Raw genomic sequence first — 25,238 nt, forward strand, 5'->3', positions numbered from 1 at the left:
CAAAAACTGGTTGAGCAATAAAACGCTTGCTATAACGAGCAACAAAATTTGTAACGATTCAATTTAAGGCTACGTACAACATGGCCCATACGCCGTCGGCAAAAGATGAAATAGTCAAAATAGACGCAAGCCACCAAAGGCTGGCCCCAACAGCTCTCCGTATGCCTCCCCCATTGCCAAGAGACGCCTGAGTCTCTCAGTCTCAGACTACTGCTGAGATAGGGATGAGGCGGTAGACGGCGGTGGAGCCGTTTTGTATGTTTTTGGCGCATGTTGAGGCCTGGCCGAGCGGTTCAATTCAATAAAATTTATGAAGACATGACTGGCAATTGTAGTCCCATCGTCGAGACTTCGTCGACGCGAGCTCCAAACGTCCTTTCCATTAACAGTTTGCATAACTCGACCAACATTTACAACTCAATTTTGCGTTTCCCCCTGACATTCTCTAGCAAATATATCAAATTAATTAGGCGCAAAATTTTGGTAACCTACCATCATATTGGTGTCGGCAAATTTCAAAGTTGTACAAGATGCTCAATGTAGTTACAATGAGATAATAGCTAGTACCTGTGTACCAATGACCACGGAGAAAGGTCAAAGGATTTGTCTCTGTTTGTTCACTTTGTGTGTGGGAATTTTTATTTTTGAAATGTAGACCTTTCTGTTGCCTCAAATTGTCGTTAAAACTTTGTCATAAAGAACTAGTTAAGATGATGTCGGTGGTCCATCCTCTGTCACAGGAGCAGTTGGTATTGGCGTAGGTTCGGTAGGTCTGGTAGTGGGTGTATCATCCTCATCATCAGGGATATTGATAATTATATCACCTCTTAGACAGGCATTCAACTCTTCATATGTGTCTGCACTCTCGACCACATAGATCCATTCGGCATTGTTAACACAAATTTCTTTCTGGACATCAATCACACGATATTCCTCTTTAATTCTGGCAGAGATGTCCGTGGCATTGGCCGATAGGTTGTAGAGGGCCTTTGATTGTTCCGCGGCCTACAAAACGGTTACCAAGTCAATAGTATCATTCTTATGATAATCTTTTATTTACTCACCTTTTCGGCAATGCAATCGAAAGCTGTAAGATTACGGGTTGAATTCACATTGCAGCCATAGAGGGAGTTACATGATCCAAGGATGGTCTTTTGGAATTCATCCCGGTCTGGGGCGAATTTGGCATCGATAATACTGCTGGCATTGTCATAGTTTTTTAAACATACATCAAAATCGTTCTGGTACTGTTTGGTTAAGTTGCTGAGGATTGGCGTGTAATGGTTAAAGCAAATTGTCGATTTATCCTGGTGAGCTTCCGCCAACATTTCGGATTCCCCTTGAAGCCTTTGGATTTTCACATGGTTCTTCAGTGATAGGTGCAAGAAATGTTTGCCATCGAGATTGAGGCTCAGAGCTAGGCTATTGCCTATACACAGGCACACAAGAAGTACTGACAATTTCGAGAACATTTTCGCGTCTTGCCAAATTTGACGAATTCACCTTGTACTTATACCAAAAGTTCATTCAATTACAGGTTGTTTTTTTATTATCTTTGACATACATGTCGTTTAATTGACATGTTAAGCAATCTGATATACATCTTATGGTAAATGTAGACACTACCGAATTCAATTCACTCCCACGACTAAGGAATATGCTATCAGATAATTTTAGAGTTCAAGCGACTAAGACAATTCCAGAGTCTTTTTTTGGAAGATAATTAAAAAATCACTCAATAAAGTCAGTCGCCTGTTTATCAGTTCAATTCAAATCCAATAATTGTGGCTATGATTGCATACAAATTTAACTGAACCTAAAATTATTTCCGCCTAGGGTATTTATACAATGCCTGAAAGTATGCAACTTAAAAATGGGATAACAGAGCTCTGTTACGCATACAAAAACGGACTAACACTTCTTCTGTTAAGATTAAAAGTATTTCATTCACTTTCTGGCCTTAAATCGATGATCATTTTCTGTATCCTGAAAAACTGAAGAGCGGAAACGAGGAAATTCATAAAAATACAATATATCCAAGTCAGGGAGATAATATTTGAAGGATTTGGAATGAGACTTTATTCTTACTGTCAATATCCTCTTTTCAAAGGTTCGAAGGACATCCATTTCAGTTTCCTGCTACAAGGGGAAGATTATTAACTAAACTTTAATTCAGATTTCAAGGCTCTTTGCAATAAACTACCTTTGGGTACCCTTGATGTACATATTCACACACAAGATCACGTAACACTTGCGTATATATTCGACTACACCAAAATATATTTGCACAAACATCGCCTCATACCTATATGCCTCCAATGAGAATACTAAGAAAGTTTAGATTAAAATGGGCCCACTTTAGTAGCCAATTCGATTGACAAATTAATGGGGCGTGATTTGGCTTGAAAATAATCTTCGGGTGGCCAACTGGTACGCGTTTACCTTATCGGTTATTGCTCCAGTTGTGAAATAAGCAAAACCTTAAATTAAGTGTTACAATGTTAGGCGATCGTTTAGCCCTAGTTGGTTGAAAAATGTAGATTCGATTCATCAGAATGTTAGTTTTATCTTCTACGCTGGGTGAATGAACCCGATTCTGGTTCTCTCACTCTCTCGGATAGAAATTTGGATGACTGTTTGGGAGTACGATCAAGATAAAAGCTCGTGAAGAGCTTGTGAGAATATGGCTAACGGAATTCGCTGCACAACACGTCAATGCAGTGGCGAATAATTCCGATTAGAAATTACGAAATGGCGGGCGATATCAGTAAAGAGGCCCTCGCATTAGTATAAATATCAACAGCATCGGAATAACTGTCACACTTGGCCATGGCTTTGGGAAAATTGTGTTGTTTAACGCTCTGTTTGCTTTTGCAATTTGCCGGATTGGGAGCTGCTTCCTATTCCGCAGGTGAATTGCTCACCTGGATGCAGCAGAGCAATTTGGGATATCAGGTGCTACAGCAGGCCCTTCTCGACGATCACTTAGCTACGGACGAAATGGAAGCCATGTGTTTGACGCAAGTACGCGATCTTCTACAGGCAGCTGCGGCTATGAACCTTCACTCTCTTAGAGGTGAGTTAACTGATTGAGTTTAAATTGGGCCTTTTAGCTAATATTTTCGCGTAGTTTTGGATTCGTGGGGAAAATTTCCACAGGGATTGCTTTATGGCCATTTTATGGATATGGGAAACTACGACTCCTGCCTGAGTCTCGAAGATGGCAGCAGTAAATACTGTCTGGCCAATGTTCAGTTCGAAAGCTTACAGGCCAATTCTATAGTTGGTCTAACACTAAGTATTGGCACTTGCATGCCATCCACATGCAGTGCGGAACAGTTGAATCGCTGGTTCGGGAACTATCTGAAGACTCTTTTCGCCGATAACTCTGTGACGGATGGATCTCTGGTACAGGAAGGCAACTGTGCTGTGGCCCAAAATGATCCCATGACAGGACTGGATTGGTTTGCAGTGTAAGTCAGAGACTGTTAACTCTTCTTTTACTTGGCCTAATTCCAATACACTCATCTTGCAGTTGTCTCTTTGTGATTTTGGGTGGAATAGTTCTCCTGGCCACCGTGTTGGATTATGCCAAAGGTAAATGTAGTTTAATTTTATAGTTTTTGGGTTCAGTCAATTAACCGTCGGTGTTTTTTCATGAAAGTCTCTAGCAAGCTTCTGATGTGCTTTTCATTGCGTCAGAATGTCCCTCAAATGGTTAGGACATCGACAACCACATCTCCGCATGTCATTCCCTGTTTAAATGGAATTCGTTGTCTTACCATAATTTGGATAATCTACGGCCATGGATACATGTACCTACTCTTGTCGCCCAGTGTAAATGCTCTTGAAGTTTCTGCCTGGGCTGAAACGCCCTTTTCCATGATATTGCAGAGTGGTACCATTTCGGTAGACACATTCTTCCTGCTCAGTGGAATGCTCCTGGTAATGTCCACTATGAGACACTTGGAGCGGTAAGTCCTTAAAACTTTCCTCGCGTTTCCTCGTTAAATTTTGTGTTTCTTTTGTTTAGCAATTCGGGTAGCCTGAATATTCCATTGATGTATCTTCACCGAATTGTTCGTCTTACCCCAGTTTTGGCCGTGGCCGTGCTCTTCTTTATGACTCTGTTTGTGCGCTTGGACTGTGGACCACTTTGGCAACAGTTCACCAGTCAATCTGAACTCTGCAGCGAGACGTGGTGGGCAACTCTTCTCTATGTTCAGAACTACGCGGCACCTGGAAGAATGGTAGGTTAATGGGTTATTCAATAAGAACCCAATAGAAATCGTTTTCTTTTTGTAGTGCCTGGGACACTCGTGGTATCTGGCTGTGGACATGCAATTGTATTGAAAGGAGCTTTCTCCAATCTTTCTAATTTCCCTCTATAAGTGGGGCAAGAAAACTGTCGTTGGCATCGTCTCACTTATTATATTGCTCATGGGTTGTGTCTTTAGTATTGTGATGTTGAATGATCTGCAAGTTTTCAATCGCGATGGGTAAGTAGTTTGGAATAGTCACATACCGTTACTTAATGGCCTCTTTCTTGTAGCAATCTTGGAGAAGACAGTCCTGAGATGCGTCTCATTTACTATACAACGAATGCCCGGGCTAATCCTTGGTTCATTGGTCTGCTTTTTGGCTATTTTCTACACTGCAATCGCAGTCGCCGGCGTCTTCCCAGATGGTTTACTCTCCTTCTCTGGCTGATCTCTTTCGCTCTTCTAGCCACAGTCATCTTTGCCATGTATCCCTACACACAAGAGGGATCGGAGAATATCACACCATTGGCTGGAGCCTTTTATTTGTGCTTTAGCCGAATCGCCTGGTCCCTAGCCCTGTGCTGGCTTATATGGACTTGCCACACTGGCCAAGCGGGTATCATTAACTCTCTGCTTAGTTGGTCCTTCTGGGAACCTCTGTCTCGGATCTCATACTGTCTTTATATCTGGCATCTCATAGTGGAAACTGTGCATACGGCTCGCATAAAGACAAGCATTCATTTCTCCAACTACGATGCAGTAAGTCGTTAATGCAAATACAAATTTTTGGTCACAATAAATCATATATGTACATATGTCTTCCTCTTTCAGATCCTAAGCTTCTGGTCGCACTTTGGCGTCACTCTGATTGTATCCGTAGTAATGTATTTGTTTATTGAAGTTCCTTTGGTTAAGCTGGAGACACATTTGCTTAGCCTCTGGAAAAAACCGATCGTGAGGCCTCAATCCGTACGCGAGGCCAATGCCAATATAGCCCCAGTTGCTGTTTCACAACAGAATCTTGTAGATGCCTAACACGAAAAGAAATTAAAAATTAATAAACAATACGACTGCTCTATAAAAATGTTAGCTTGCTTTCCAAAATCTATTTCTAGATCCTTTTGTGCTGCATTCGCCAAAGACAGAAATGAAATTAAACATCTGGCAAGACTAAAATTCTAACTTGCCACTATTTATATTGTTTATATATTTATATTTTTTTTTGCCATTGCTATTGGATTATTGCGTCGATCATCTCGTACTTGATTAGGTCCACGACCACATCGGTCATCCGGCGCTTAAATATGGGCAAAGTACGTTCATTAAGCATGTCAAACTCCTCAACCAGCTCCCGACACTTGGGTTCATCGTTTGATGAAGTGCTCAAATCCTGTATGGCCTCAGAAACCTCGTCTATATCGACAATTTCATTGGCTTTGGATATGAAAAAGGGCATGGCAAATGCAGCCATTATTAGTCCATATACACCAAACTCGTGTAGTTGTTGTTTAAAGTTTTTGCGAGGATAGATTTCATCTATTCGTAGATTCATGCTAGCCAAGTTTTGGTCTAGAGCATTGTAATAGGTATCCAGGAAACCCATAAAATGATCATCTCGTAATGGTTTGTCGGTACAAGTGAAAAGGTAATAAACAATATCGAGGATTGGGGAGGCATAACGCGACATTTGGAAGTCAATGAGGATGGCATCAATTGGTAAACCGCTTTTTGCCTGTGGAGCATTTTAATTATAAATAATTTTCAACTTTAGTTTATGGGGGAACATTTACCTCGTGCTTATACAGAATGTTATTGTTCCAAAAATCACCGTGGCAAATGACAGAGTAAGGTTTCTGATCCATCCCAGCTACACAGTGTAGAGCGAGCTCCTTGAATTTCTTTTCGCAGTGATTAAGGACTTCCAGCATAAGCTTTGCTTTTTGTTTCGGAATCTCTCCTTGAAGCAGTTGGCGCGTGCGTCTTAGTTGAACTTTGCCAAATTCGATGGTAACTGTCTCCATTTCTGGGGTAAATAGATTATCCTTCAACTGGGCCACTAGTTCGGCAAACTTGTCGGGTTTTATTTTCTGTAGCGCAAAGGACTTGGAATGCAAATCAGCCAGAGCCTTAAGCGTGCAGGTTACCACTTCATAAGTGGGTAAAGAGCTTCGTGCATTCGGCACATAGCCCCTTGAAGTAAGATCCTCAAAAACAAGAAACTCCTCAGGAGCCTGTAGTCCATGTGCTATCAATTTAGGCACCACTCCAAAGCAATTGTGATCTTTATGGATTTCCATATAAGCCGGAAATACACTTTCATACATGAAAACCTCTCGCTTATAGTAGTCCACGACATGCATATGAGCCCGCCTAGCTATATTCTGCGGTGCAATCTTCACCACAATTGCTTGGGCATCCTTTAACGTGGGCCAACTGACGCGCACCACTTGGCCATAGGAATTCTCACCCACTCCCGAAATCGCTTCAATAGCTAGTGGCTGATCATGACGCTGATAAAGTGCCAATAGGACAGCTGTAACAACGGAGGGTAACTCACTACTTTCGCTCATAGCTGAAACTATGCGATTGCGATTCAATTATTCAACTGACCCAACTGCAAGTAGTGTTCCGGCTTTTATTCTACTCATTCGTGTAACCAAGAAAAAGCTCAAATAATAGTTATCTGCAGCTTGATGGTTGCATAAGACTGTCGGGGCGCGAACTATGACTTCATGATGGGGAAGCCCCAATGGAGTCCCGAGTTTAAGACCTTACCATTGCAAAGACGTTGATCCTTGTTGCGTAGCGTCTACATTGACCAGAAACTATAATTTATAAGTGGCACAAACTAAAATAGATTTTGATTTCACAATTGACTTTCAAACCTAAAAGTCATTTATTTATCATTTAATAATTCAGCCAGCGACATCAGCCACTACCACTTTCGAGTAAAGAATACTGCTATTTGTATGGGTCAATGCACTGCTACTCGCCGATCAAGGCCATTTGAATGCAAACTTCTAATGTTGTTAGAAACGACCAATTTTCGCTTGAGCTTTTACGATTAGTTTTCTAGCATATCGTATCGGGCAATGAACTTGGCGTGTGCAAAACTGTCGTTTGGTAAAGCTTACTATTGCGAACACTAACGATTTCTTCCGATTAGGCCAAGTGCATGGCCAAATGGTTTTTTATAGTAAACATTTTCCAATAGTGACGGAATAGTGCAGATAAGGTTGGATACATACTTTGCAACTAGTATAACTAGTATAGTACGAATAATTGAAAAACATTTCTGGTTTTAAAACTGTGTTAGCTATTCCATCATTCAATCTAAATGTCGGACATGTTGTGAACAAAGCTTATACTTTATCTTACCCGGGTTATAAGAGCTATTTATACCAAAATTTAACTGCAGTTGCACTCCCTGGGAAACAAAAACTAAAGTCCAAAGTACATTTTCTTAAATGCTCCCGCCAAAATGAATGACCTCAGACCATAAAACTTCCGGCTCAGACCTCAGGACTTCCGGATCAGACCTTAGGACTTCGACAGTTCCGAGTTCATAAAATTCACCCATATTTAATTCGCCTAGGCACGACACCCTATTTAAAATACTGGGACACCCGATGTAAATATATCGACTTAAAACACTCGACTATCGATAGTATTTGTTAGTATTTTTATGCTGTCAGGGCGAATTGGCGGTTCGCTGAGCGAATTCACGGTGTGACTGTATATCGATAAATTTCGATGTTTTCGACATCTGGCCACTCTATTATCTATATTTTACGGCGAATGTTAACGTTTTAAAGGCGAATTTTCACTTTTGTAAGGCGAATATTTATTTTTCGTATGGCTGCAGCGAATTCGCTTCGCCTGATTGTTGTTTTTCTGGCGGTTCGACCGCGCAAGTTGAAAAAAAGCCAGATCTGGCCAAAAATAAGTCAAAACGGCAGCACTGCCATTACGATTAATCCGCGGCGGGGGATTGTTGTTTTTGTTTTCGTGGTAAGCGGTCGCGTTGTATTTTCTTCTTCTTAAATATAAAGAGCGTGTTTTTGTTAATAAAAGTAAAAATAAAAATTTTGTGCTGCGATTTTACGAATCATAGTCATTTTTTCATATGAGGAACCGAGTGATTCGTTAATATTTACACAATTCGCAATTACGGATACGCATACAAGCACGCATTCGCGCACCCACACACACACAGTGACATACTCAAATACGCATACACAGAACAACAACAAGAGAAGAAGAACGACAACGAAGGGGAAAAAAGAAGCAAAGGCTACGGTATTATATGAAATTTATTTATTTAATATGTTGTTGCAATTGCCATTTCGAAATTGTGTAATAATTAAGGACAAAGAGGCGCGCTCGCATTTTTAACGCCCACGCGGCATAAGCCCAAACACAAAGGCGGTGTGGGCGTGGGCGATTTGGGGCTTGTGCGGGGGGCGAAGAACATAATAGAAATGAAACCGAACGGTATATTCAGCTAAATTTAGCAAAAGAGGAAGAAGGACAATGCGCGCGTCCTTGATAAATCGATGTGCAAAGAGGAAACGAAATAGAAACAAAAAGAATAACAAATACACAAGTGGGTAGACAGTGAAACTTGGTCAATATGTGATTTTCAAGTGACAACAAGTTGCGAAATACGATAGAGTTCCTTCCTATATACATATTTTATAAAGGATCCGACACTCTTCAAAATAGATCCGTTAATATTATCACCACAATCCCCCATTTACTGTATTTCGATATTGTATAATAACGGGATTTTACATTTTCTACCCTTTGCTTTGACCAAGTTTCTGCTATCTTTATTTTACACTCGTAAAGAGATTAAATCAAAGTGAGATTAATCAAAATTCCGGTAAATTTTTGATTATTTAGAGAGAAATGTATCATACCTATTTCCATATACATACGTATCCATATACATACATATATACAAATCAAAGTAGATGTCGAGACAAAAGTTAGTTGTTAAACAATCTCATTTATTCAACACAAGGGGTTTTACTGTTCGTGCGGTGTCATAACGGGAACAGTGGCCTGTGTAGGCGAATTTAGTGTGTGGGCTTCACCTGGACAACTCGTGTCCCTATTGTGCATTCCAAGTCGGCAAGAAGGCAGAGAGTTCAAGTTCAGGCTTATTGATTTTCTTTGCCTCTACCCGTCTCCACAGTATATTCCCACTCATCAATTTTCTTTTATTTCTTTGGTCCTTTCCAATCATTTTAGCTGCATACACACACACCCACAAGGAGAAGAAACTTCCACCCGCTCAGCATACACAAAAGGATGTTCAGTAGAAATGGGCGGATTCCTGGATAAGCCGAACACTGCAAAACACAATGATCAGGGTGAGGGGAATAAGCTGCTCTTTGGCGTCTGCTCAATGCAGGGCTGGCGCTGTGATATGGAGGACGCCTATTATGCCCGAGCCGGCCTAGGGAATGCTCTCGATGATTGGAGCTTCTTTGCCGTGTTTGATGGCCACGCTGGCTGTAAGGTATCCGAGCATTGCGCCAACCATCTCCTGGATAGCATTGTTAGCACCGAGGAGTTTAAGAGCGGTGACCATGTGAAGGGCATTCGCACTGGCTTCCTAAGCATCGACCAGGTAATGCGTGATCTGCCCGAGTTTTCACAGGAGGCGGAGAAATGCGGCGGCACCACAGCTGTTTGCGCCTTCGTTAGCTCCACGCAGGTGTATATAGCCAATTGCGGCGACTCTCGTGCTGTACTTTGTCGCCAAGGAGTGCCGGTGTTTGCCACCCAAGACCACAAGCCGATTTTGCCAGAGGAAAAGGAGCGGATTCACAATGCTGGCGGCAGTGTAATGATCAAGCGGGTAAATGGGACTTTGGCCGTGTCGCGTGCCCTGGGTGATTATGACTTCAAGAATGTGAAGGAAAAGGGTCAATGTGAGCAGCTGGTCTCGCCGGAGCCGGAAATCTTTTGCCAAAGCCGTCAGGATACCGATGAGTTCTTGGTGCTTGCCTGCGATGGCATCTGGGATGTGATGAGCAATGAGGACGTGTGCAGCTTTATTCATTCGCGTCTGCGGGTGACAAGCGATCTGGTGAATATAGCCAATCAGGTTGTGGACACTTGTTTGCACAAGGTAAGTCAATTTGAATTTTGAAAGATTACACACACGCGACGTTCTTATTATGTTCACCTTTATATATAACGGCACTCTCTCACTTACAGGGCAGCCGTGATAATATGAGCATCATTATAATTGCCTTTCCTGGAGCACCTAAGCCAACCGAAGAGGCGATAGAGGCTGAACATCGGTTGGAGAAACAAATCGAAAAGATTGCAAGAGGTTGTCTAAGTCGTCTACTTTGCTTATAACTAATCGTAAAAATGTTTCGATTTATGGCGTGTAGTAGTGTCTGTGTCGTACCTCTATACTTTCTGTCTCTTCCCTCTCTTGTCTTATATAAGTTCAGCTGAAGATGATGAACTGGGCCAATTCGTTATTTATATACACATACGACATATATCCTTCGTAAAACGAAATACTGAAAGATACCAAATTGTTAAATTTTAGATTAGTTCCTTCACGTTGAAACGCAAATCAATTTGCTACACCGAATCTAGTTCCTTCCAAGTAGATAACAACAAACCAAAAAACAACAACCATTGCCATTTGCCAATGCCAACGCCAACTCGTGTATAATTTACCAATATATATATATGTACATGTATATGTATATACCAACATATATCCTATCACTAATTCATAGTAAAATAAACTAATAGCGTATTAGTTAGTCATATCTGTGTGCGATTGTGAGTGCGAATGTGAGTGTGAATGTTGTTAGTATCAGAGAGTGAATTTGCTAGTTACAGTATTATCTATGCGTGTGGTGCGCTATACTGCCAACTGCCAAAATCGTTACCCCAGCAGTCCATTTAGCCATTTAGTATTAACAATTATCAAGTAGTTAAATGTAATCGCCCCTACCCGAACCCCCTAAAATCCCCCAATCCGCTACCGCCGCCCTGCCTAACTACAATTTTTAGAACATAAACAATAATGCAAATCAATCAAAAACAAAACAAAAAAAAAACAAAAAGAAGAAAGAAAAGCAAAGAACAAACAATGCAGGAAAATTGAAAAAGAAAAACTTGGAATTGATGTTATTAGGCATAGTATTTGTCATCCAAAATGCAATACATTAGTAAATACGAATACATATATGTATATATATATATATTTTTCGTAGCTAGAGACAAAAAAATGAAACAAGAAAAACAAAAACAAAAAATGCAAATATGCAGAGTGAGTGAGGCATACGAAAAAAAATTGATGAGTCAAGCGAGAGTTAGATGACAGCTCAAGTATTAATTAATAATGTATATACAGCAATTACTATTACTACTAATATTATAGGAGAGCCGCAAGAGCCCACAGTATTCATAACACCAAAGTGAATTTCTAGGACAGAATACTTTAATCCAAATGAAGTTTGTAAACGATTTACAAATAGATAATATATACACACACATACATAGATACTTTGCCATATATTGTCCAGACAAATTACTTGGCCTAGGATAATTTTCAATGTTAGGCCTTAAAGTATATATAAATATACATATATACACAGTGTATATATACATATGTACGTATAGGATTAACAAAACAAAAAATTGTAAACCTTATGCTCACCAATTGTTATGCTTGTTGTCAGCAGCAAATGTTTTACAAACTGTCTGTCACAAGAACAAATGAAATCAAATGAAGTTAATAATCAAAAGCAAACGACACATGAAATGAAATCTTTGAACGTTGTAGAATGAATTTAAATATTTTGTACCTAAAACGTACGTACGTAGAGCAATCTCAATCATACCAAAAGTGTAAAGCAGCAACATTACCTTATATATGTATAGACATATGTATGTATATAGTCTCGTTCTCTTTTACACAACCTCAGATTCAAACAAATACACCTACACACACTGAACAACAATACATGCAAACGATAGTAATTAATTACCAGAATGATTTTCCTTGCCATGTCGACAAAACGAAAAGCAAAATATATATCTATATATATATACATATGTATGTATAACCAAAAATGAAACTTTAAAGTGTTTGTGTTTGCTCGATAAAAGTCAATCCTCAGTTCATTCACATACAGACACACACACACACATTTATATATAGAGAAAAACTTATATATAGTTTTTTGTTTGTTTCTCCATTTTTAATTTAGCTGCTTGCCATTCATGCAAAACATCTCTCAAAGTACAACATAGTTTTTTTTAAACATTTCAACTGACTGATCACCTCATTATTCGTTGGTTTTGTTTTAGTTCATTATTCTTTCCGTTTGGTTTTCTTACTTCGATTCAAATAAATGATATTCTTTTCTCTTTAAGAGCCAGCTCTTAACCTAATGCCAAATCAATTATTTCAAAGTCAATGAATATACATATTACATACACATATAGCTATGCGCGTTATTCTCGCAATTTTTTCCAAATCGCTGTTCATATATACGTATAAATTTAGCAAAAAAGATTTAAAGCAATGAATATGGGCGTGTCAATGAATGAGAACAAGAAACAGAAAGCAATACAAAAATTTTAAGATGAGTGAGCATAAGGTACGTTTATAAATTTTGTAGTTTGTAAATTTCAATTCAAATACGTTTTTACCGATTTGCCATTTTGTTTAGTTTGGTTTGTGTTTTGTCGTTTCCTATCATTGGATAGGTTTTTTCTTAGTTTTTTGGTTTTTCTTTGTATTTTTTTTTATTTTTTGCCGACCGTTCGTTCACCTTTCACCCACCACCCCCAAGCCCCAAAGAAAAGCCACACACACACACACACACACTTAGACGTGAAAAATTAACATTAATCGCATGCCTATGAAGTCAAAACATATATAAATCTGTAATCTTTTCGGAAACGCACTAGACGAATGTTTATTACCACCATCTTTATTATCCCATTTATCCATGATCAAGACTGGTTAAGAGGAAACAAAAACTGAAAAATTGTCCTTAGGATATGATCAAGTCTTGTCGAAACGCAGAACAAATGTCGAAAGTAGTCCAGTCCGGCAGAATCCAAATAAAAAACATAATGAACTTGAGTTTCTGCAACAATAAAAAACATCACATGAAACACTTTGGGCTAACAGGAGCTTTCCTCTGATCCGATTACATCCTATTATGAACGGATATTTGAACCGTCCGGCATTATAATTAATTTATGCTTATCTTAAACTTCTCGATGTTTTTTGCGATTGTTGCTCATTATGATGAACTAATCAAGCTTAACGTAAGCTTGCTATGGCAACACGTTTTGCATTTTAATTTAAATTTTATATAATACTGTACACATTATGCATTTTGATTTTGATGTAGCTTATATTTGAATATCCATTTAAATATGACAAACTATATTTGCTGTATATAAATTCTCGTATAACAATTCCAATAAGTCTACAACTAAGCCAATTGCCCTTCAATGCAGCATACTCTATAAAGTGAATTTCTCTGAATTTCTTGCAGATGAGATTGAACTCAAAAAATTGGACGCTTATGGGGAGTTAGTGAAGTGTCTAGAAAGCAAAAGCATTGAAGGTCTTCCACCAGGCGGCGGCTTGCAGTCCAAGTAAGTTGAAACTTAATAAACATTTTTTTGGGTTATTAAACAAACGTTTGTCCCTTTTACAGATATCATGTTATCGAGCGCGCATATAAGCAAAAGTTCCCGGATCGAACTTGTAGAGTACGAGATCCAATTTATAATTTTTAAATGCATTTGCTGAGCTTTTCCGCTTAATGCCTAATGCTTTTTTTTATTTCTAGCTGTATGCATATGATGATATATGAATTATGTTATGCTAAATATAATATTCATTTCCCCTCCAAAATCAAATTCAAAAACAAAATGAAATCAAGAAAAAAAGAAACAACAACAACCAATCAACCAAACCAGAGAACAAACTAGAAAAACTTGCAAAAAAAGAAAAGAAAAACCGAATTAATGAAACCTTAAAGCATAATTATATACATTAAATGTAAGGCGAACATTATTTTTGTTGCTTGAGTGTCGTTTTCTTTGACTAATGTAAGAACTGTAGAATCCAAATAGCAATCTAAACTGCACGTTAACCCATTTCCGTTACAGTGACCGTGTCCCCCGCATGTTCCACCTTCCATCCACCCTCCACCAATCAATCATATCAGCTCCTTAAAACCTCTGTCATCCTGCCTGCCTGCCTGCTTGCCTGTTTGCTGTTCTGTTCTGTCTATTAAAAATTTCTGTTCTTTTACCATTCTGTTTATTAATAAATGTGATCTTTATTATTCTTGCAGAGTCCAACGCATTAAATATGCAAAAGAGAAAATCCAACCAACAACAAACAGAAATTAACAAGAAAACCTGAAACGTTAAATGCCACACAAAACAACACAAACAACAAAAAATACACACCAAACCGTTTTCTACTTTGATAAATATGAAGGAAAAACCTACCTACTACTAATGATAATAATGATAAGCATTACGATACATCTATAGTATATATATACAAATAGGTAAATGGCCAGTCCTAAACACCCAACAACAACGACACATAGACACACACATAAAGAAACAATATACACTACACAGCAAGAGAATGATATATATATATACCTAAACGTACCTAAACCTAACTCAGAGTATTGAAATTTAAATGAAAACTCAGAGCGTGGCTCCTCCAAGCACACACACACACACACACTAGCATTTTATCGGTGTGTGTGTATGTCTATGCATTTTTCTATTGTAGAACTGCATATCTTCCCCCCTCTTCAACTATTTCTGTGTGCTCTATCGTCGTACTGTCGTCCTGTTCCGTTCCGTCACTCATCAAATTAAAAATACAGCCAATCATTATTATCAACCGTTTACTTGTGTGCCCGCCTCCTGTGAGCCTCCAGTTAGTCGTAAAATGAAAAATAAGAAAACCAAGCGAGACTCAATCGCTGAAATTTGTGTACAAGAATCGTTCTCTTTTTTTTTTTATTAAGAAAAACCTTTATTTCAAACTATGTATTAATACGGATTTAGAGACAATGCGGATTTTTTGTAAGTTGTAAAATGTTTGTTACTGAAGAATCATTTTTGTTCATTTTTTATATATGTATATGAAAAGATGATATCGCGAGTCTAAGGCGAAACTTAATAATGTAAAGTATAAATGTTAAAAACAAAAACAAAAAGAAACAAAAGAGAAAAGAAACTAAAACCAAACTAGTAAACATGAAAAAGCAAAAATAAAGTGAAACCTGTAACTATCTTTGTAACAGCAAAAACAAAAAGAAGCCCTAAACCTTAAAGAGTAAGCAAAAAGAAACAAAGAAAATTCTACAATAATTTCCGATTAAACGAAACGATTAAACAAAATGAAAAACTATTATTTTATAAGCCAAAAGCAAGAGCAAGATCATAAGAAAAAACCCACTTGCTCTCGAGTTTGTAGTAAATGTTGATAAACAAAACAAAAAAAAAAAAAAAAACCAAGAAAAGAAAACGAAAAGAAAATTACAACCCTCCAACCATTTGCTATTTATTCCTCATTCAGTTGGACGGTATACCAATCATATCATCTCCAGAATCGGCATGTATTATCCTTTGAGGCCGTCAATATGGCATCTCCCGAATAGCTATATGCACAGCTAAAAACCTCCGCCTCGTGTCCGGCCAGCACCTGAGAGCAGTGTCCCGATTCGGTTAGCCACAAACGAGCCGTATTATCAGCAGAGGCAGTTAACAGCATGCAGCCACTTGGACTGAAGCAAACTTTAGAAACCTCATCACTGTGGCCGGCCATCAGGGACAGCATCTCCAGCTGCTCCTGCTCTGTTGTTCGATCAAGATTCCAAACGCGTGCTGTGCAATCGCTGCTACAGGTGGCCATCAACTTACCCGATGCATCAAAGCTCACATCCAACACTTCGTCGCTATGCTTAGATACCAGATGTAGCTCTTGATCTAAGCGCCTCATATCCCAAATGCGAGCTGTATGATCCAAGGATCCGGTGGCAATTAATGTGCCGCCAAAGTTCCACACACAATTGGATAGTTCTGCGCTATGTCCACGCAATTGATGACAAAGACTGAAAGAAGAGAACCAGGCTTATGATTTTCGTATAGCTTACAGAAATCCTTGGCTCACCTTTGGTTTCGCATATCCCAAATGGCCGCTGTGTGGTCGAATGAACCTGTCAGCAGCAGCTGTCCATCTCGATTGTAACGAGCTGCTATCACCTCGGCACCATGATGAGCCAGCTGCTGCAATTCCTGGGCTGTTTCCACATCGTAAATTCTGGCGGTGCTATCCATGCCAGCTGTGGCAATGTTTTGGCCATGAAGGGGATGAAATTCTGCTGCCACCAGCTCGGCTGTATGTCCAAACAATGTGCAAAGACACTGTCCGCTCTTGGCGGACCACACTTTGGCGGTGCAATCAAACGATGCTGTCACGATTTTGTCGCTAAAGAAGGCGCCTTCAAATAATAAACACCAAATTGTGGCAAGTCTATTTACTTACCAGCGTGGAGTATTAAAGCCAACAGAGAAAACCACATTGTCGTGGCCCGTAAGGATATGTTCCACCTCAGCCGAATTGGTGTTGATCACGTGGCAGGTGCGGTCATAGCTGCCGGTCAAACATCGCTCTCCAGTGCGATCAAAGCAGACATTGGTAAGTGGCAGGATATGTGAATTGTGGCATTTATGCAGATAGAACTTTTTCTTAACGGGTTCGCGTAGTTTTGATTGCAGCTTGTTCAGGGCCTGTTTCAAAGCGCTAACTGTGTTTGCCGAGCTGCCAGCTGTCGCATGGACTGGCAGGATGTGCGACGAAGGACCACTACTTGTCCCATTTAAATCCAACTCGGCTTCTGTTTCAGCTTCTTTCAAAGATTGAAAGAGTATGCTGTCGGCCAAAGCATCTAGATTGGTTCTGCTCAATGATGGAAGGTAATCGAAATGTTTGTGGAATCGGAATTATTTTTCACTTTTATGAAACACTCACTTTGCATCCAAGTCCAGGAGATCAAAGTGACGCAGGCGTTCGGAGCCATTTGGCTGGCGATAGTTTATTGCCAAACCTACGAGTAAATTTTGTATTCAATAAGCCCTTACAATTAGTTCTCATATCCCACCTGGTGGATAGTAGCGCAAAAATAATTTATTGGCACTCATTCTGCTGGGAATGCTGTTCTAGTACTGCCAACTGTGAAATTCCTTCACATAGTTTCTCATATCCTTGGTTACCGTTAGGTTTGCTGACCTGCTTTAATTTGTTTCCCATTGCTTTGTCGACAAAAGATTTTGACAGGTAGTTAGACTAAACTTTAGTTTGATCGATTTACCTTGGCTTTGGCTTTGCATGCAAGAGGTCTGGGTCGTGGTTAAGTTCCACAAAGATATTTATAATACAGAGTATTGAAAAATAAAAGTAAGCAACTAAATCCAAAATAGTTAAACTACAAAACAGCCATTTTTGCAAGTAACAAAAAGATATAGACGTACATATACATATATGTGAACAAAATTAATTGTAAATAAGTAATAGGAAATTGTGGGTCCTTAATTTTATATTTTCGAACTGAATTTAAAGCTTTGCAAAAGCTTTTGGCCATAAACAAGGACCTGGTCTTTACTAAAATATGTAAAAGCTTTGCTATAAAAACGGTTTTTGGGCAAAAGAAGACAAAGTGCATTTTAAAAAAACTATTTCAAAGTTTCAAAAGTCATTTCTTATATTTTTCTTTCTTCTTCTGCCTTTAATTAGACCAAGAAGACAGTTTCTTCTATTTCTCTTAGTCTTGATTTTAAATTTTAAATGTTACATATTTAGTTTGTTATTAGAAAATAAAACGATGACGAAATGTTCTAAAAATACTTATTATGATAACAGTAATAACCAAAGTTGATAGCAGGCTTATCTGTCAGATAGCTTGGCTAATATAGCTTTATGGCTTTAGCACTTCAATTTTTCAAGATTTTGCTTATCAAAAATATATAGGTACATACATACATATTAAGAATCTTTCTACTAAAATTAGTAAAGCTGGGAGAAGTCAAATCACTTTTTGCTTATGTTAATCTTCTTTGTTGTGTTTTTTATTTTATTGATAAGGTTAACTCTGCAAAGAGCCAGCTTAACATTTGACACCTTGACAAATTCCTTCGGGAAGCCCACTTGGTCTTTCTGAATGGCCTTAAGCGACCACTAAAATGTTTTTCTAGCCATAAAACCTAATTAACTTGTTTAAGTCGATTGCCATTTGGGGAAGCCAAATTATTTGGCCTCCCATACAGTGAGCAATTTTCTCTCGACACCTGCTAACATTTTTAATAGATTTAACATATGTCGTTGGCAGATACGCATGTGCATATACATAGTATATCCTATACCCAGACATACATACGAACGCAATTAGATTGTCTTACCTTGACTTGTAGCTCGTTTCGACATTTTCACTAATTTAATTTGTTTCGGTAATCACAGCGACGTGGGAGCTGTGGGAATATCCTATGACAGTCGGACAGATAAGGGCAAAAGAATGCCCATTAGGCTAATGCAAGAAAACCACACAAAAAGGAGACCACACAGCCATAGACAGGAGGGAACTCAGAGATAGAAAGAGAGAGGACCAAGAGTGTTGGGAAAGGACACACAAAATGACCATAGCCAATAATGATAAGTAATGATTAGATATTATCACAGCCAATTTTGTTGTGACGAATGAAACAGCAAACAGGGGGAACAATGGTCCAAGTGAAAATGAACACAAGGAGAAAAGTACTTGAAAAGTTGGGAAAGTAAGTAGGCGTTCGGTGGGGGAGGTGGAGCAGGCGAAGTACTTCGTGTTAATAATAAAACATTTCATTGAATTCCCATTGAATAGGGACCGTCTAAAATGATGAGCCTGGACCGTCAAAGAGACACAAGTGAAAAGCTCATCAGGAGGACAAAAAACGGACAGGGCAAGTGCAAGTTAATAACAAAAGCAACAGCTGACGACTCCCATTCGCCCCCCACTACACATTAATGCGTCTCTTTTACTTTGCCTATGTCACAATCATTCCGCAACAATTGACAATATTTTCATGTCTTTATCTTCCTGTTCTCAATGTCTAGTAATTCACCAATATATGATGCCTATGTCAATGTCCCTGCGACGGATGCGGATGCCTTAAGAAAATCAAAGCTCCATAAATGAGAGAAGCTATGCGAGAATGAAAATGAAATCAATTTAAAATCGTATAAAACGCTTTCATAAAACAAAACAAGAAGAGAAAACGAAAAAAAGGTAAGAAAATCGAGACCATGAGAAAACTGAAAAGGCAGGCAAAACAGCATCAAGCGGATTTGAATTTATGCTCAATAAATTTTCTGTTGATTTCCGTTTCCGGGAGTAGTCCGCTTCATTTTCGGGGGGATCTCTCTCCTTCTCTGATGACGAGAGCAATGAGCGCGTGGATGAGCCATGAAAATGCGGCGTTGCATAAATTATACACACACACATACACTCACTTAAACTCACACACACACATACACACTCAAACTCACATACGTTACCTTTAACAAAACAAAAAAAAAAAAAGGAACAAAAATTATTATTGCCGCTTTTTATGCGTGTTTGTTCGACAGTTTGTGGGTGGCCCTTTTCACCTCCTCCTCGGCTTCCTTTCCTTTAGAGGTTCCTTGGTTGCTTCTAGTCCGAAACACGTTGGTTAAGCAAATTATGCTTAAATGGCATAAAGTTTACCAGACCTCAGTGGAGCAGGGTGTGTGGTGTGATGGTGTGGTGTTGCGCTGGTATGGCCCGAAGGGGACAGCAGGTCCTGACAGTGAGCGATATATAAACAGATTTTCGGTTTGTGTTTGACAGAGCGACATAAAATTCGATTTTGGTTTCCTTTTTATCCCCTTCTTTTTTTTTTTTCTTTGTGCTATACTTTTTACATACCCTGCGGTTGTTGATGAAAGTTTTGTGTTCACTCCTTTGCGTACATTATGAAGCAGTTTGCTACTAAACAGGTTGCTAGTATTGGATCCTATAATTGGTGATGCATCATCGAATAGATGGCGGAATAGCAATAAGTGAGACCTCAAGACCACAAGTTGTACTTTTATGACTACTCAATCCTTTGGGGAAAACTGAACCAAAAATAATCAGTATTAACGAAATTTATATGTATCTCTTTATCTATAAATAGAAACATTAACTAACTCATGTGAAAACAGGTCAATTAAAGTGGAAGATACATAGCCCTTAGCTATTTTGATTTCATCTCTTTTTTAATATTAATCCGAACTGTCTCAATTGACAATGGGCTTAAAATTTAGTGGGTTATTTCCTATTTAACTAACAATTAGTCAGATTTCCCACTCAATTTCACAAATAACTTCCAATTTGACTAATCACGTTTTGCTAATTGGGCTTAATTAAAAACTTCTCTGCACATCGAATTACATAAGCATATTTTAGTTATTGGATAAACTGGACGGCTTAAATTTTGAAATCCGCTTTTCCAAGAAGGATTCCAGTATTAAAGTGGACTTGATGTAAGCACATCAACAAAATGTACTATAAAGCTCATACTCTTACTTTAATTATGGGAAAAGAAAAAACATGAATGAGTTTATTTCATATACACACATATGTATATGTATATACATATGTATATGTACATATCTATAGGAAAAAGGTCTTGCCAAAAACCTGAGTCTGTCGGAGAAAAAGCACCTTCGAACCCCATGCTCTCCCTTTTGCTTGAGTTTTGCCACAGTTTTTGGGTTTACTCATTGAAAAGTTTATGACTTTGATAAATTAAATTGGGCATGGCCGGCATGGCATGCACAAATACATACATACAGAAGCAAACCTCAGGCTTCACTTCATCATAACCTTACAAGCCGACTCCTTAGACCATCTTTCTAACCCACAGCAGTATGAATATGGTATGAATATATCAAAATTCTGACAGAGAAAGTTTATAGCCTAAAGTTGTGCAGCAGCAGCAGCAAGAGAAGCAACAGCAGTGAAACCTTAAAAATCGTTTATGGTCAATTGAAATGCAGACGCATCGAAATGTTATAAAATTTAATAATGGCGCACTGAGGCTCTGTCATGCCCCCATGTCGTCCCCTCAAACCCTACATACTGTAGGCCATCCTTTTGGATTTTCAGTTCAGTTGTTGTGTGGGTTTTGGTTTAGTTGGGTTTGGGGCAGAGATCGGCAGCATTGTGTGTGGTTTTAGCGGCCACATCAAGTATACGCACCATAAATCAGAGTCGGGGCTTAACTCTCGAGTTTTTGCCCTTAGATTTACCCAATGACGTATTAAACGCATTAAACTCGCACTTAAATGTTGCCAACACGGCCGTTCGTCATAACGGTAAGTGGTGCTTAAAATGAATTATGCATTGCCGGTGTTTGGTTAATACATACATATATATAAAAAATCATATACGGGCATATACAAATATCACTCTTTCCCTTTCTCTCAGGCGATGCCTTTGTCTTTGTCTCTCTCTCTCTCTGTCTCTCTCCCCTCTATGTGATTGCTCTCACATTTGCTGGTCAAACCAGCTCTGATTCATGACGAGATGAATGGCATGTTAATTTGTGCGCATTATTTTTGCCATTTATCTTTGAGACATTTGTTTCGTATATAGTTACATATATGTATATCCTGTATACATATATGTCGTAGCTATGGCGCCACTGACTCCAGGCTCCATCGCCATCGACATTTACTTTCTCTTTTGCTCTCTCAAATCTGTTCAAGGTCCTCTTGAAAATTTAATTTAATTGTCACATTCTTACCACAATAGCATTCCGATAAAATTTTCAATTTTACGGACTAAACTAAATACTCATAATGAATCCTGCAATTGGCATAATCAATTTCAATAGGAAACTCGATTTACTGCTCTCTATTTCTGCATTTCAGGTAAGTTGTGTTAATTATGTTTTCCAATAAATTGAGTGCCAAACTAATCTCTTTACTATCAAATTGGAAACACTAAATACACTTTTCAAAAATGTATTCTATCAATGTAACTTGATTTAACCCCATGCCCCCACTCATCACCCACCACTCACATCCGAATACAATAGAATGCACGGGGGTAGATGAAATTTATGCAAAAACCACAGTGAGGAGCAGGAAAGGAAAGGGGTTTGGGGGTCGGGCAGGTCTGATAAACCAAAACCGCTTCACTGCACATGAGTGGATTATGTGAAAATGGAATGGGTCCTTCAACTATTTTATGAGTTTATTGTCAAATGAATTTATCAAGTAAATTTATTTAAAACTATAAAAAATGTGCATAAATTGTTATTTTATGCTTTTAACTGTGTACATATTTATTATTGTTTACAAACTCGTTGAACAAATAGAAGGAAACAATATATCTAATTGAATGGAAAGAAAACAATGATTTATTGCATTAGCCTAACTGCGAGTTCCTTTGGTTCAAGGATACTGGCTGGTAAGGGCATTTAGGATTCTAATAATCACAATGAAATGATTTCCATGTTTTCACAAAGTGTCTCTAATTGTCGCAGCATGAGAGGCCTGCAGCATAGTTTATTTAGTAGGCGTAATATTTGCGTGTTGCTTGTTGGCTTCGTCACTATGGCTAAAAGAGTAAAATTCTGGCCGCAATTGAAACGAAATCAACAAATTAAATGGCATAAATTATGCAATATTGCCACAATTCATTACAACTGAGCTGATGATACGCAGTTGCCCGCTGTTCGCCGCCGTTTTTGGCGCGCATAAACCGTTTCTAATGATTTATTTGACTTTGGTTCGAGTGTCGAAAATGGTTAACATTCCGGGCAACCCAAAGTGCAAACTCGTGCAGGGAAAATATGAATTTAATTAACATTAATTGGCAGCATATTTTGCTTTTGCACCTGCGACTTCAACGTCGTGGAGGCGTAGGGCAAAAATAACTGGAATGGAAATGGTTGAGTTAATTGCATATTACGTATACGACATGCTGCCGCCGGCATGGTCAACTAAATTAGAGCTTTGTGGCAAAAAGGATTAAACTTTTTCTTTTTTGTTTTTGTTATTATTGTGTGGTTTTTGCCTTAGAAAAGTTTTTTTTTGTAACACTTGTGTTTATGGTCGAAGTTGTTGAAGAAAACTTCTTGAGATTTGTCAAAACGTAATTCAAGTTTTGGCAACAATTTCGATTGACTGCAGTTTCTCTAACTTTCTCTCTCCCTTTTCCATTTTCTTTAAGTTTCTAGTATTCTTTTGCTTTATCTTCTTTGCCTGTCATCTAAGCTGTATTTAGGTACTTGAAGCTGCATTGCAGTGTAAGTCAATCAAAATTTATTACACATACGCATCGTTGTTCCAACACGCTGAGAATCCTTTGGAGGGAAGGCAATATGAACAAAACCGAAAGTTTTGGTTGTTCATTTTCAATTCGTTTAATGGGTCACTTGGGTGTGCAGGGCCAAAAGTTTGCACGAGCTGGCAAACAAGCCATAAAAGTAAATAGCCAACGTCGATGACGAGCACAAGGATGATGTGGCAGCCCACAAAAAGCGCACGCAACCGCTCACCTGCACATTTGTATGCGGTTTACTAACCTCGTCCACTCCCATTTACTCACATTACATAGTAATATACACACATTTACAGATATACGTATATGTGTGTGTGTGTATATACATATATACTTATACGTGTACAATCAAGACAATTTAGACATTGTTGGCTTTCGTGCAAAATGATATTTGCTAGAGATAATCGGTATAATCCGCTGATGATATCTCAAAGCCAGCAGCTGCCTCAGTCGTCTCTTTTTTAGCTTACTTTCAAGTCAGCCTCTGGCGCTTCTATAATAAGCTTAGCTCCTTGCCACCGGCTTGTTTGAGTGGGTGTGTGTGTGTGTGTGCTTCTGTGTGTGTGTTTGTTTAGCAATCTCGCGTTTACCTTTTATACACTCTGGCTTGCCTTTTGGGGCGCATGCAACACCTAACTAAACACGCAGTGCCCCGAGGAAAACCTACATCGCCTTTAAATTTTTTACTCTCTCGCTCTTCCTCTCTCCCCTTTCTCTTTTTTTCTGTATATTGTAGTTGATACAGTAACTGCGATTTCAAAAAGAAAAAACAACAAACAAAAAAAACAGAAAGGGAGGAAAATAAAATAAATAAAACGCTTTTGGTTGGAGTTTTTATTGGTTAATGTGCTGCTTGGGTAAGCATATTGGCTTTAACTGAGATGTATGAGCGATAACACCTGTTTTATATTCCACTTGATGTGCGGGAGGAAAATGGCATTAATTTATTTCTCAACTTAATAGATATACAGAAAATATATTCCCATATCTTACAGTGATTCCTCACTTATTTAAATTGGTGTAAGGACCTTTACCTTCTTGTTACAAATTAATTGAGAATAGGAAAATTGATCAGAACTTTTCTTTTTATCTCGTCTCAATGACTTTTGTCTTATTATCCTTGTTTATTGCCCAAGCATTTCCTTTTACTGATGCTCTTTTGTTCCACCATCCACTGTGGATTACTGATTTAAAGCGCTTGTTTGCCTTCACAGGATGCCAGTCAACTAATCCGCAAAGAGCCTTGTTCTATGAAAAATTCATTCCATATTATTAACGCATTCAAAGCACCTCATTAAATCGAACCGCGACTATTGCTGTGATTTGTCCATTTTATTTTCTCTACTGAACGTTTATAAATGCGTTTCATTCGTTTTGCAATTTAGATGGAATCGTAATCTTCTTTGAGTTTAAAAGAAATCGACATATATAAATTTCAAACAGTCGCGTGCAACGGGCGTGGACCAGAAACATTTTCACTTTGGTGCTTTTTAATCACTTCAAATTGGTATGAATGGGTCCATTTGTTAGAGTCAACTTTGAA

At 38.6% G+C, this 25,238-nt stretch overlaps 4 protein-coding genes and 1 pseudogene across 9 annotated transcripts; 2 read left to right on the forward strand and 3 right to left on the reverse strand.

Moving 5' to 3' along the window:
* Positions 1-648: 648 nt before the first annotated feature.
* On the reverse strand, positions 649-1,472 carry LOC137583860 (uncharacterized). Its single transcript, XM_068299025.1, has 2 exons — positions 1,065-1,472; positions 649-1,005 (listed from the first exon to the last, which is right to left on the reverse strand). Exons 1-2 carry the CDS (start codon positions 1,470-1,472, stop codon positions 706-708), a joined length of 708 nt encoding a protein of 235 aa, XP_068155126.1. The 3' UTR covers positions 649-705.
* A 1,357-nt stretch (positions 1,473-2,829) lies between these two features.
* On the forward strand, positions 2,830-5,297 carry LOC137583862 (nose resistant to fluoxetine protein 6-like; annotated as a pseudogene).
* A 186-nt stretch (positions 5,298-5,483) lies between these two features.
* Positions 5,484-6,876, reverse strand: LOC137585401 (uncharacterized). The gene is made up of 2 exons (XM_068301160.1): positions 6,053-6,876; positions 5,484-5,994 (listed from the first exon to the last, which is right to left on the reverse strand). The coding sequence occupies exons 1-2, from the start codon at positions 6,830-6,832 to the stop codon at positions 5,494-5,496; spliced, it is 1,281 nt and encodes a 426-aa protein (XP_068157261.1). The 5' UTR covers positions 6,833-6,876; the 3' UTR covers positions 5,484-5,493.
* A 1,364-nt stretch (positions 6,877-8,240) lies between these two features.
* On the forward strand, positions 8,241-15,640 carry alph (alphabet). Of its 6 annotated transcripts, none has more exons than XR_011033630.1 (7): positions 8,241-8,561; positions 9,519-10,404; positions 10,494-10,611; positions 13,823-13,925; positions 13,988-14,042; positions 14,123-14,384; positions 14,633-15,640. XR_011033630.1 is itself a non-coding variant. In XM_068301649.1 (6 exons), the coding sequence occupies exons 2-6, from the start codon at positions 9,592-9,594 to the stop codon at positions 14,645-14,647; spliced, it is 1,104 nt and encodes a 367-aa protein (XP_068157750.1). In that variant the 5' UTR covers positions 8,241-8,561; positions 9,519-9,591; the 3' UTR covers positions 14,648-15,640. The 6 variants fall into 6 exon arrangements, 1 of the variants encoding a protein (XP_068157750.1); XR_011033628.1 differs by having other exon boundaries at positions 14,123-14,334; XR_011033632.1 differs by having other exon boundaries at positions 13,988-14,037; positions 14,123-14,334.
* A 230-nt stretch (positions 15,641-15,870) lies between these two features.
* LOC137583863 (dynein assembly factor with WD repeat domains 1) lies at positions 15,871-17,510 on the reverse strand. Its single transcript, XM_068299028.1, is given in 4 exon segments — positions 15,871-16,420; positions 16,480-17,268; positions 17,341-17,416; positions 17,471-17,510. Coding segments are annotated over 4 exon segments (1,455 nt in total).
* Between the last annotated feature and the right edge of the window lie 7,728 nt (positions 17,511-25,238).

Source organism: Drosophila tropicalis, unplaced genomic scaffold (assembly GCF_018151085.1).
Source record: "Drosophila tropicalis isolate 14030-0801.00 unplaced genomic scaffold, ASM1815108v1 contig_878, whole genome shotgun sequence".
NCBI lineage: Eukaryota > Metazoa > Arthropoda > Insecta > Diptera > Drosophilidae > Drosophila > Drosophila tropicalis.